Source organism: Peromyscus leucopus, chromosome 1 (genome assembly GCF_004664715.2).
Source record: "Peromyscus leucopus breed LL Stock chromosome 1, UCI_PerLeu_2.1, whole genome shotgun sequence".
In the NCBI taxonomy this organism is placed as follows: domain Eukaryota; kingdom Metazoa; phylum Chordata; class Mammalia; order Rodentia; family Cricetidae; genus Peromyscus; species Peromyscus leucopus.
The window spans coordinates 46,239,460-46,251,971 of record NC_051063.1 but is presented as its reverse complement, the minus strand read 5'-3'; the positions used below and the strand labels follow the sequence as shown (position 1 = coordinate 46,251,971).

The following is a 12,512-nucleotide window of genomic DNA, read 5'->3' as shown; positions in this document are numbered from 1 at the left end:
TGAAACCTCAGAGCAATTTCAAACTACACTGAATGTTTCTGTAAACAGATCATAAGTTAAAAACTTTACAGATATGCAGGTGTCCAACCAAGGTTATTAACACAGAGCAACTTAAAATACTACACCAGCCTCTTTTGCCTAGTCGGGCTAACAAAAACCTACTCCCTATGCAATTCCCTCAGCAGCTTGTCTCACCTGACTCTGTGTCCTCGGCCTCAGCTCACAGTCTGTACACCAGGGACCTTGAAGCCAGGTATTGTCATGGTTACTCACTCCCCTTAGAGGTAGCCTTTGTAATCTTTTTTATTACAAAGAAAAAAGTTTGCTGTTGAATGTGTATGTAAGCTATGGAGAATTAGAGTAGAAAAGAATAAAGAGAATGAATAGAATTAGAGAAGAAAAGAAAATTGGTAGAATTAGAGCCCAGAATTAAAGCTGAAAAATAGCTAGAGAATTAGAGCTGGAGAAGAAGAAAGGAGAATGACCCTCAGCACATGTGTGAGTCTTTTTCCCTCAGACAGATAGAAACTTATTCCTAAAGACCATCAGATAAAGAAATTTCCTGAACCCCGCTACTCTGAAGGTATTCTATTTACAACCCTGAATCAGTTCTGGGAGCTGAACTCCCAGGATGTGTTAGTTGTGGAAAGTTTTTCAGTTAATAGAATTCATTTTAAAGCAGATTTAGTTTCACAACCAAGATAAGTGGAATTGTACAATCCCTACATCCACCTTCACACACCCGCCTCACCTACAATCAATCCTCATCAGTGTGATTCAATAGAACAATCAAGGAACCAACAAAGATACATCACCAATCCAAAGATCACAGAATACATCATGTTTACTCTGTGTTGTACATTAATGTGGTCTTTTTTCTTTTGAGATAGTGTCTAAGGTAACCCAGACTAGCCTTGTCTCCATTATGTAACCAAAATCCCTCAAATGTCTTGATTGTTCTACCTCCATCTCCCAAGTTCTGGTATTACAAGCTTGTGCCACCATGTCGGGTTTATGTGGTTTTGGGGAACAAACTTCTGAGCTTTGTGCACGCTTGGAAAACACTCCACCAAATTAGCTACAATCACAGTCCTAGAGTATATTTTAACTAGTTTTATGTAGTATATAGTGTTATATTTATCATTATACAGAATGGACTCATTTCCTTAAACCCTCTGTTCTTCCATCTGCCAAAGTCCTTGTCAACAAATGCTATATTAGTGTCACTCCAGCTTTACATTGTCTAGAATGTTAAATCATTGGAATCACAAAATATGTGATCCTTTCAGCTTGGATCTTTCATTTAACAATAGTGTAAGCTCCATATTTCCCCCATAATTCACATATCTTTGACACAAAATGATATTACATTGTATGGATATACTTAGATTGTTTATTTATTATCCTACTAAAGGGCATTTACTTTAGTTTGTATCTTTGTATAGTACATTTAAAAAGGAGTCCAATAGATAAGCAATCCAGTACAATTTGTACCTCATTTTACCTGCCTTATGTATTCATGTCTCTGCTCTTTAGTTGAATGCATTAAACATATCAGCATCTATTACAATTGTCACAAGTACAAGTTTATAATAAAATGAAGTTCTTCTGTTGTGACACAGTATGATGCAGAGAACAGTGGGTGCCCCTGATTGATTGGAATATATCATACAAAGAATGTTACTGATGTCAGGCAGTAGTGGCACACGCCTTTAATCCCAGCACTCAGGGGACAGAGGCAGGTGGATCTCTGTGAGTATGAGGCCAATCTAGTCTACAGAGTGATTCCAGGACAGTCAGGGTGACAAAGAGAAACCCTGTCTCAGAAAAAAAAATGTTACTGAGCTGAGGACCCCTGGAAGTGAACGTGGGCCAGGCAACATTAGTTAACCTGGGAAAGTATATTTTAGTTGATGGAAATAAGCAGAAAGAATAAACCAATAAATGTTCATAGCACAGTCATTAGCACCTTCCATTTTTATTTTCTGGCCAAATTACCCTTAAACAACTCCTGCCTGATTAACCTCATGTGTCCTTGAACACTTAAACATGACACAAAACATGACTTCAGCCTTTGGTGATAATTTTAGTACAATAGTGATGTGCTGTGTGAAATAATGCTCTCATCACCGCACTAGAGAAATCCATGTCCCAATCCTTGTAACCTGAACCTGTGAATGTACTTCTTTACATAGTGAAATGTGATAATGCTAAGAAAATGACACAGGTAGATTTTATAGAACTGTGGGATGGAATGGGTGCAAAACTGCCATTGTGGTTCTTTTCCATGAGAAGTAGCAAAATAAAAACCAAGCTAGGCATGGTGATGCATGCCTTTAATCTCAGCACTTGGGACGCAGAGGCAGGTGGATCTCTGTGAGTTTGAGGCCAACTTAGTCGACATAGTGAATTCCAGAATAGTCAGGAGTACATCAAGAAATTGTGTCTTGAAAAATAAAAGGAAAGAAACATAATAGTTTACAACTGGGCATGGGGCACATGATTTTAATTCCAGCACGTGGAAAACAGGCAGGTGGATCTTTGTGAGTTTGAGATCAGTCTGATCTGCATAGAGAGTTCCAGGACAGCCAAGGCTATATAGTGAGACACTGTCTGGAGGCCCAGGACCCAGAAGCTGGACAGCCCAGAGACCTAGGATAGAACTAAACATAACTGGCAAAAAAAAAAAAAAGCAATGAAACGATTCCTAGTGATGTTCTGCTATGCTCATAGATCTGCCTAGCCCAATTGTCATCAGAGAGGCTTTACCCAACAACAGATGAAAACAGATGCAGAGACCCACAAAGCCAAACATTAGGCAAACCTCAGGGGAATCCTGTATAAGAGGGGGGAGGAATGACTATAGGAGCCAGAGGGGCCGAGGACCCTATGGGAAAACACACAGAGTCAACTGACTTGGGCTGATGGGGGCTCATGGAGACCGAACCAACAGAGAATTTTCCCTAGATACCTAGGCCATCTGCAAATGTGTTGCAATTGTGTGGCTTGGTCTTTCTGTGGGACTCCTGACAGATTCTTTGCATGCTCTTGGGTTGCCTTGTCCAAATGTGTTGCAATTGTGTGGCTTGGTCTTTCTGTGGGATTCCTGACAGATTCTTTGCATGCTCTTGGGAGGTGCCTAGTCTTGCTGCAACTTGATATCCCATGGCTGGCTGATATGCATGGGAAGGAAAGGGAGAAGAGAGTAGGTGAGGGAGAGGGCAGGAGGTTGGAGGAGGGACTGGAAGGAAAGGAAGGAGGAAGGGGAAATTGTGATTGAACTGGAAAAAATAATTAATTACTTTTTAAAAGTATGACAAAATACATTGCTTTTATAGGCACAGATCCAAGGACACTGAACAAAATTTGCAGGTTCTTGGGTCTCTGAACAGTAATTTGGACAGAGAAACAACAGAAAGACATAGATAATAGCAGGAAAGGAGAGAGTTGGTTAAAAGAGAAAAATGAAGGTGCTTATAAATGGGTCACAGATGATCCCTATTATGACAAAAAGAATATGGAGAAGATTGACAGCTATAATAAAAAGAAAGCTGCAACCAATCACCCTTAAGAATGAGCTTTATGCCGGGCAGTGGTGGCACACGCCTTTAATCCCAGTACTTGGAAGGCAGAGGCAGGTGGATCTTTGTGAGTTCGAGGCCAGCCTGGGCTACCAAGTGAGTTCCAGGAAAGGTGCAAAGCTACACAGAGAAACCCTGTCTCGAAAAACCAAAAAAAAAAAAAAAAAAAAAAAGAATGAGCTTTATTAGTGGGGAGAGCCTTGGGACCCAGAGGGCCATCATCAGGCTCTGATAACTACTGGATTCTTGGACCTTCTGTTGGTAGACAACCATTGTTAGATTAGCTAGACCATGGCCTATAAGTAATTCTAATAAATACCTGTTTTGTATATAAAAAAAAGACTCGTTCTACAAATTCTGTTACTCTAGAGAACACTGAGTAATATATCTGGTTTTCATTGCTTCCATCTCTTTGTTGGTTCTCTGTCAGAGTACTGACTCATTTCCGTGTGTGTTCTTGAAGGTGTTGAGCTCCTCTTACCATAGTTACTTTTAATTTCCTCATAGGTCTTCCATACTGATTCTATCTTGTCAATTTCTGACATCTAATTTTGACATTGGAAAAGATTGTGGTTTCTTAAATGCTCTCAATGGCTATGGTGTGCCAAATCATCTAAGAACTGCAAGATTGGGGGTTTCGGTCTTCACAGTCTAGTTTTGTTAGTCCCTGTCTTTCCAGGAGCAAGCTGGTGTCCACTGTAGTCACTTCCACCAGCGCATCAGTAGGTGGCAACCCAACCCCAGTATTTTTTTCCTGTGTTGGCATGATCCATCTTTTTTCAGAACTGGAGAGTAATAGAGGCTCCGACTTGTCTCAGATAGTGTTGTATGGTTCAGAATGAATAAGTATAAGATCTCAAAAGGGTATCCACTCCCACTAGCTCCTCCCTGGGGCTGGGGTAGGACCAGATGCTTCATCAGTTCATGAGCCAGTGGTCAGACACTGCAGAATTTTGCCTAGAACTGGATGGAGCCACTGTTAATGAACCAGTTCAAAGTTCCTATGCCACATTCATGCAATAAATGCCACTAAGCTATGTTATGCTCTGAGTCCATAGAACCTGGGTATAGCCAAGGTTCATGATTATCTGAGCTGAAGTAGACTCGTGACCTAAGACCTCAGTATCAGCCAGAAGTGGTGCTGTCTGGAACAGGAGTCCAATAGCATGGATCATATGTTTTTCCCTGGCAATGTTCTTTTTCCAGGTAAAAGAAAACCTGGGGGTATAAGTTGTAGGATCTCCTCAGTGCTGGGTTTTATCAAGCTGACACTACATTCCAGCACATTCATGTGCTGATTCTTTTGCTCTATTCCACCCCAACCCCAGCAAACAAGACCCCATGCACACTATGCGGCCCCAGTTTGGTGTTGGGCTGTGCTGAAACTGTCAGTGATTCGAGCCAAAATACAAATAGGTCCCACCAAGTACAGATTTCTGCCTAGTGTTGGAGGGATTCTAGAGCTCTATCTGCAGCCACTGGCTCAATAATAGTTATGCTGTCTGGAGATAGGATGTTGTACAAACAGTCTCTCAGAGTACCAAGGCTATACAGCTAAACCAGTCATACCAGATTCTCACAGTCACTGGTACCCTCAGTTTGAGGGGAGGTGTCAGGCTCACTGAGCATCTGGCAATGATGCAGACTGAAACTGGAGTCTGTTTCACCAGGGTACAGGTTTCTATCTGACACTGGAGCAAATCTACAGAATCCCCTGTGAGCTCTGGTGTGGGAGTGCAGGGGGTGACTTTGGTTTCTGCCTCATGAAGGCCTGGGCACTGAGCTTCAAAACAATGAAAACAAGATCAGGAAACAATCCTACTCACAATAGCTTCTTAACAATATAACAGACCTACAGAGGAAGCAAAAGGCCTCTACAATGAAAATTTAACACTAAAAAAAAATGAGTAAGATATATGAAGATGGAAAGACCTCCTGTACTCACAGGTCAACAAAATTGATATCATGAAAAAGGCTACAGTAGTGAAAGTGATCTTTGAGTGCAGTCCTTATCAGAATTCTAATGTGAGTTTTCACAGAGATAGAAAAAGTCCTAAAATTCATATGAAAGCACAAAAGATCCTGAAAACACAAAGCAATACTTAAAAGATTAATGTTGAAATTATCAAAATACTTGATTTCAAATTACACTACAGAGCCATAGTTACAAAAACAGTATAATGCTGACACAAAAACAGACATGTAGACTGATAGACTAGTATAGAAGGCCAAAAAATAAGCCTATGCAGCTATAGCAGCCCAGGTTTTGAAAAAGTTGACAAAATAAAGAATGCCAATTCCTACTCATTATTACCAATTCATTTATTTTCTGTTTCATTTTAACTTCGTAATTCTTATCCTAATAGATGAAAGATAGTATTTCATTATGATACTAATCCAGTTACACTAAACTTGATAGAAGAGAAAGTAGGAAGTAGTCTTGAACACATTGGCACAGGAAACCACTTTCTAAATATAACACCAGTAGCACAGACACTGAGAGAAACAATTAATAAATGGGACCTCTTGAAACTGAGAAGCTTTTGTAGAGCAAAGAACATGCTCAATAAGACAAAATGACAGCCTACAGAATGGGAAAATATCTTCACTAACCCCACATCTGACAGAGGGCTGATCTCCAGAACATATAGAGAACTCAAGAAACTAGACATCAAAATAACTAACAATCTAAATAAAAAATGGGCTACAGAGCTAAACAGAGAATTCTCAACGGAAGAATCTCAAATGGCCGAAAGACATTTAAGGAATTGCTCAACATCCTTAGTCATCAGGGAAATACAAATCAAAACGACTCTGAGATACTGTTTTACACCTGTCAAAATGGCTAAGATCAAAAACACTGAAGATACTTTTTCATTCTTTACATGCACTATGCACAAAGAAGCCTGAAAAATGACCCTTCCATTAATAACTCTTTTTATTTTGAACCAAGCAGAGCAGAGATGGCTCTTGGCTGAACTGTTCTGTATTACACCCATAGCATATTAATAATTCAGCATTTTGGCCGGGCGGTGGTGGCACACGCCTTTAATCCCAGCACTCGGGAGGCAGAGCCAGGCAGATCTCTGTGAGTTCAAGGCCAGCCTGGACTACCAAGTGAGTTCCAGGAAAAGGCACAAAGCTACACAGAGAAACCCTGTCTTGAAAAACCAAAATAATAATAATAATAATAATAATAATAATAATTCAGCATTTATGTCAGTACAGGTCATGGTCAATGCAAGAGTTACAGACTGAAGGGGGCAGTGGGCGAATTTGCGTGATAACTCATGAAGATCTTCTCAAAGAAGGATGGATGCTCTCTGGATTGTGGGGGAATGGAGAGACATGAGAGAATAAAAGAGAGAGGTATCCCTAATAGTGGGAAGGAGTCTGTTCTTTAACGAGGAATGAAGCACAGCTGGTATGAAGGTGGTACACGGCCAAAAGTACTGGCCAATGGGGTAGTATCAATGTCTTTTGTGTCAATCAACGATTTCAGATTAAAATTCTGCACAATGGTGGTCAGAAGCAGAAACAGTTCCATGCGAGCCAGGGCCTCTCCCACGCACATCCGCTTTCCTGAAAATCAAAAGCAAACACAGAGGATTCCCTCCTTACAGTAGGTCATGAACTGTTATGAAGGCAGTCAGTTAAATATTTGATTCTTAAATGGTGAATGAGTCAAATGCTGAATGACAGAATGAGCAGAGATACACACAACATTGGATACAATGATATCTACTGGTTTTAGCAGGCACCTTTCATTCTTTAAATATTTATTATAAGCTCTATATCACAACTTCGTCAACAAATCATACGCTAGAACTATCCTTTGACCTTTCAAGTTGGCATCCGTCTTCTAGCAACACATTCACGCCACTGCTCTAATGGCTGAAGGTGGAGGTGCTAAGAGATTCAGATACTAAGTTTCCATTTGTGCCTATTCAAGCTTACCTGTCTATATCTATAATTTCCCTCACTTCAGATGCATCTCCTACATCTGCCCTATGAGGCAAGGTCCAAATGGCTTAGCCTGGACCTTCACATTCTCTTTTCTGTCTGATACTCCATGTCATGACTGTCCTCCCTCAGCTCCATTCACCACTCCCTTCCCCAGTCTCCAACACCATACAGAAAGCCTCAGGCTTCACCATTTGTCTAAGAAGTGCTGCTCTGATACTTTCAGGAAGACCCGCTCTCTGTGCCATTTCCTTATGATCCTTTGTGACCCTGACTCCCAGGCTTCCTTGCTGGCTCTGCTTCCATAGCAGCGTGGACTACTTGAACATTATGCTGTGTCATCTTTTGCCTCCCAGCCCAAATCTGAGTTCCCTAAAAAGAAGGACTCAATCTGTCACATGCAAAAATGTGCAATGCAGACCCACATGAAAGTCACAAAAACACATGGCAAAAATGAATGTGACTCTGTGTCAGGAGACACAGAACACATAATGTGGAGTGAGATCGGACATCCAAGGTGGAGGATCATAAGTAAAGGAAACTCAAGAGGCTCTGGAATCACTGCAGAGTGTCTTTTCACATTTCCAAGGTCTTTCTCAACCTGCATTCTTGTCAAGTTTTAGTCTCCTGCACCTACAGAAAATGTCCCCTCCTCTGTACAGTTCCCTGCCTCCTCTTCTTTTCTTACTTCTTTCCTCCCTATGAGTCAGCCAACTTCCCTCTATCCTGTTAGAATACTCCTGTGGGTATGAAAGAGCGGGATGTAAGCAACTTCTCCTCTGATCTGGCCAGAAACCCAAGCTTCCCTCTCTCGCAGCACTAATCCAATTGGACTGCCGTGCCCTGTTGACTCACCTGCTTCCCTAACTCAGAAGTGAGTCTCTTCAGAGCCCATTATATTCTCTAGGGCACTTGGGTTCTCAGAGCTGTCTGAGAATGGACTGAGATACTTTTCTCATGCAGGTGAGAAAGTCTAAATGAGGTTCACTTTCAAGAGGAGCACTTAGGAAAGTTAGAGGTAAATGCAGAAGCAAAATCCAACTGACCTATATTCTAGTTTTCTCAATTTAAAACATAGGCTGATCTTCTCAAAGCCCCACTAATGAGGATGTGTCATGATTGAGGAACACGCATCGGCACTGGGAGTGCTACTCCTGAGGAGGCACAAAGAGCAAACCAGCCTGCCCCTGAGTACATGATGGATGATCTAATTTATCTCAAAATTGTATTTTGTGGAATCAGGTTTGGTGACACATGTCTCTAGTGCCAAATGTTTAGACAGCTGGGACAAGAAAATTGAGTTCAGAAGTCTGAGGTCAGCCTAGACAACATAGTGTCAAAAAAAAGTTTACCCTGTACCTGAAGTACAAATAGAAACAAATTTTATTTACCTGTTGAGAAAGGCATAAAGTAGTCACTCTTCTTAAAGTTTCCTTTCTCGTCCAGAAAATGGCCAGGGTCAAATATTCTTGCATTGGGAAATTCTTTGTCATCGTATAGCACAGAAGTCAGTGATGTTATTAAATTCGTGCCCTGAAAATAACAAATAAAAGTAAGTGATAAAGAATTCAATGAGTGGAAGGTCAGGCAAGATGGCTCAGCAGGTAAAGGCTTGCATGCCAGCCTGACAACCTGAATTTGACCACAAGATCCTATCCCAGGAGGTGACAGGACAGAACTGAGTCATGCAAGTATTCCTCTGACCTACACATACACACACACACATACACACACACACACACACACACACATTACACACACACATACACACACACACATACACACAAACACACAACATAAACACACACACACTCATAAATAAGTCTAATTTTAAAAATTAACAATGAAAGAAACAAGAATGCTATCACGGCTTCTTTTCAATACTGTCTTAGATATCTCATTCATGAAATAATACAATAAGAACTATATCCATCCAAGTTAATCCTAAAAAAAAAATGAAGGCTGCTGGGGGATGTCTTTCTATATGCTGTGAATATACGTTTGTTCCCATTGATTAATAAATAAGCTGCTTTGGCCTATGACAAGGAACTTAGAGGCAGGTGGGAAATCCAAGGAAAGAGACAGGAAAGAGAAAGGCAGAGTCTGAGAGTCGCCAGCCTGCTGCCCAAGGAGCAACATGCCAGCAGACCTGTAAAGCCATGAAACATGTAGCAAAATATAGATTAATAGAAATGGGTTAATTTAAGATATAAGAGCTAGCTAGCAAGAGGCCTGCCATGGGCTATACAATTTGTAAATAATATTGAGCCTTTGAGGGATTGTTTTGTTTGTTTGTTTGTTTTGTTTTGTTTTGTTTTGTTTTGTTTCTGAGACAGGGTTTCTCTGTGTAGCTTTGCGCCTTTCCTGGAACTCACTTTGTAGCCCAGGCTGGTCTTGAACTCATAGAGATCTACCTGGCTCTGCCTCCCAAGTGCTGGGATTACAAGTGTACGCTACCACTGCCTGACAGATAAGGGATTATTTTATAAGCAGCTGTGGGACTGTGAGGCTAGGTGGAACCAGAGAAACCTTTCGACTATAGAAGGCATAATAAAGTTTCGGGGGGGGGAGACTTTATCTCTACCAGACCTACATAAATTTTAAGGGGGTTCTTCAAAGTGAAAGAGATATCAATTCATAAGAAAAAACATGAGAATGTATGGAGCTCATGGTTAACAATAAATCACAGATAAATTCAAAAGGTTCTAACATTGTAAAAGAATGAAACAAAAATCATTCATATCTTTAGTATGAAAGACAAAAAACAGTCAAAAATCATAACTGTATAAGTATGCTTAAATATAGGCAATATAAGAAGATAAAAATATGGCATCCAAATCAAATTGTGGGGCCACAGCTCAGTGGAGCAACACTTGCTGACATGTGGAAGGCCCTGGGTTCAATACTTAGCACTACCAAGAAAAGAAAGGGAAATAGAAAGGACAAATTTTCAAAACATACATAAGGACACGCCCATAGCCTAGCACGGAGAGATGGAAACGGGAATCATTTGAACTCAAGACTGGAAACGTCAGCCAAACAGTGAGACACTGACTCAAAAGTGTTAAAATGCACAAAATGTAGGAAAAAGGAGACTACGGGTACAGAGTTTTTATTGGGCTATTTTGTTTCCTTTTTTTTTGTTTATCTCTTTTTAAACTTTATCAGCATGTTAAGTTGCCATTTCAACATAGCATGATGAAATCAAAATATGTTTTCTTAAACAAGGCAAAAATCTATAGTAGACACACACACTCAATAAGCAAGAAATCAAAACACACACACTTTTTGAGTAAACCACATTGCCACAAAAGAGGATTTTAAAAGAGAGAAACAATAAAGAAGCTATAATTAGACCAGAAAATAAATGATAATTGGAAGACATTGCTTGTCAATGATTACCCTAATTATAGATGAATTCTCAAATTTAAATACCACACCATAAAAAACTTAATGTTCAAAAAAGCCATATTGTTAGCTTACTTCACTTAGAGTAATATATATACACTGAAAGAGATGCAATAACATGGTACAGGCAGTGGAATCCAAATAAAGCAGAAGTATCCATAATTAAATAAAATATACTTTAAGACAAGATCAAAAAATGAGACAAAGAAGGTCAGTATATAATAGTAAAGTGGCTAATTTAGCCAGAGGAATATATACAATTATATTATATATTATAATATATAAGCATACACCTAGATGATATCATATAACTTTAATTATATATTGTATGCTATTATATGTAATATGTATCTCCAACATGATGCATGGTACAACATAGAGCAGCCAAATATAAGAGTTTAACTTATTAAGATTAGAGGGAAACATAGACTCTATTATAGCAAAAGCAGGGGACTTCAACATATACACCCTTTCAGCAGTGTACAGCTCACACAGCTAGTTAACAAAAATAGCAGTTTTAAGTGTTTTAAAGAGTTTACACTTTATTCATAAATTCAGAAATCTCTTTCATTCTGGAAAGGGTAATCTATGTGGAAGCCACTGTACTGAAAACAAAACAATATTGAGAAAATTAAGGAAAGGTCAGATAAGTTGGTACCATAATCAAATCCACAAATTGAAAGTTTTGGTACATTAAAGCATCAATAATTTATAAATTATTGCATTTAAAATCACCCCAATAAAAAAGTCTCAGATAAGCATTTTGGAAAAATCAACAAACTGAGTATATAACATTTACTTAGAAATATAAACAGAATCCCAAAAATATTAAAGAAGGCTATATTTGGAAGACATTGGCTAATAAGATGTTTCATAAAGCAGTAAGCAGATCTGTGAGTTTGAGGTTAGCCAGAGCTACACAGTGAGATCCCATCAAAGGAGGAGGAGGAGAGGAAGAGGAAGAACAAGAAAACAAGAAGAACAAGAACAAAGAACAAGAACTAGAAGAACAAATACAAGAACAAGAAGAACAAGAAGAAGAAGGTCATAAAACTTACTATTCCTACAGGAGTCCTGAACTTCTCTTGTTTTGTGTTGGTGGAGGATTGAAACCATATTTTGAAATCAGAAACTACAAGATAACTGATAAGTGCAGGGTCAGAGGAACAAGCTTACCTTGGGAATTACATAATTTCTGTATCTAACATTACAGGTAGCTGCATGGGGCACATTGTTGGGGATGAGGTTAACGTATCTCTGGATCTCGTGCACCGTTGCATCTGTGTAAGGCATCCGGGTCCTGTCCTGCATGCAGGGACTCCTGTGTCTGCCAATTACATGATCAATCTCTTCCTGGACTTTAGCTGAGAGGACACAATTGAGAAATGGTACATTTGTCATACCAATTCAAGGCTATATGAAGTGTGATAAAGGTATCAGGCCATATGTACACTTAGAATTAGAGAATTGTTATAATACAGAAAACTCTCCCACTATGTAGGCATTATCTGTGCAGACAGGTACATTATTGTACAGTATAATTAATACACAGAAATGATG

At 39.5% G+C, this 12,512-nt stretch overlaps 1 protein-coding gene across 1 annotated transcript in view; it reads right to left on the bottom strand.

Moving 5' to 3' along the window:
• LOC114702470 (cytochrome P450 2C55-like) overlaps positions 1–12,512 on the bottom strand; it is a 53,290-nt gene that overhangs the window by 28,429 nt on the left and 12,349 nt on the right. The window contains 1 exon segment of the mRNA XM_037206688.1: positions 12,129–12,316. Coding sequence (XP_037062583.1) covers positions 12,129–12,316 — 188 coding nt within the window.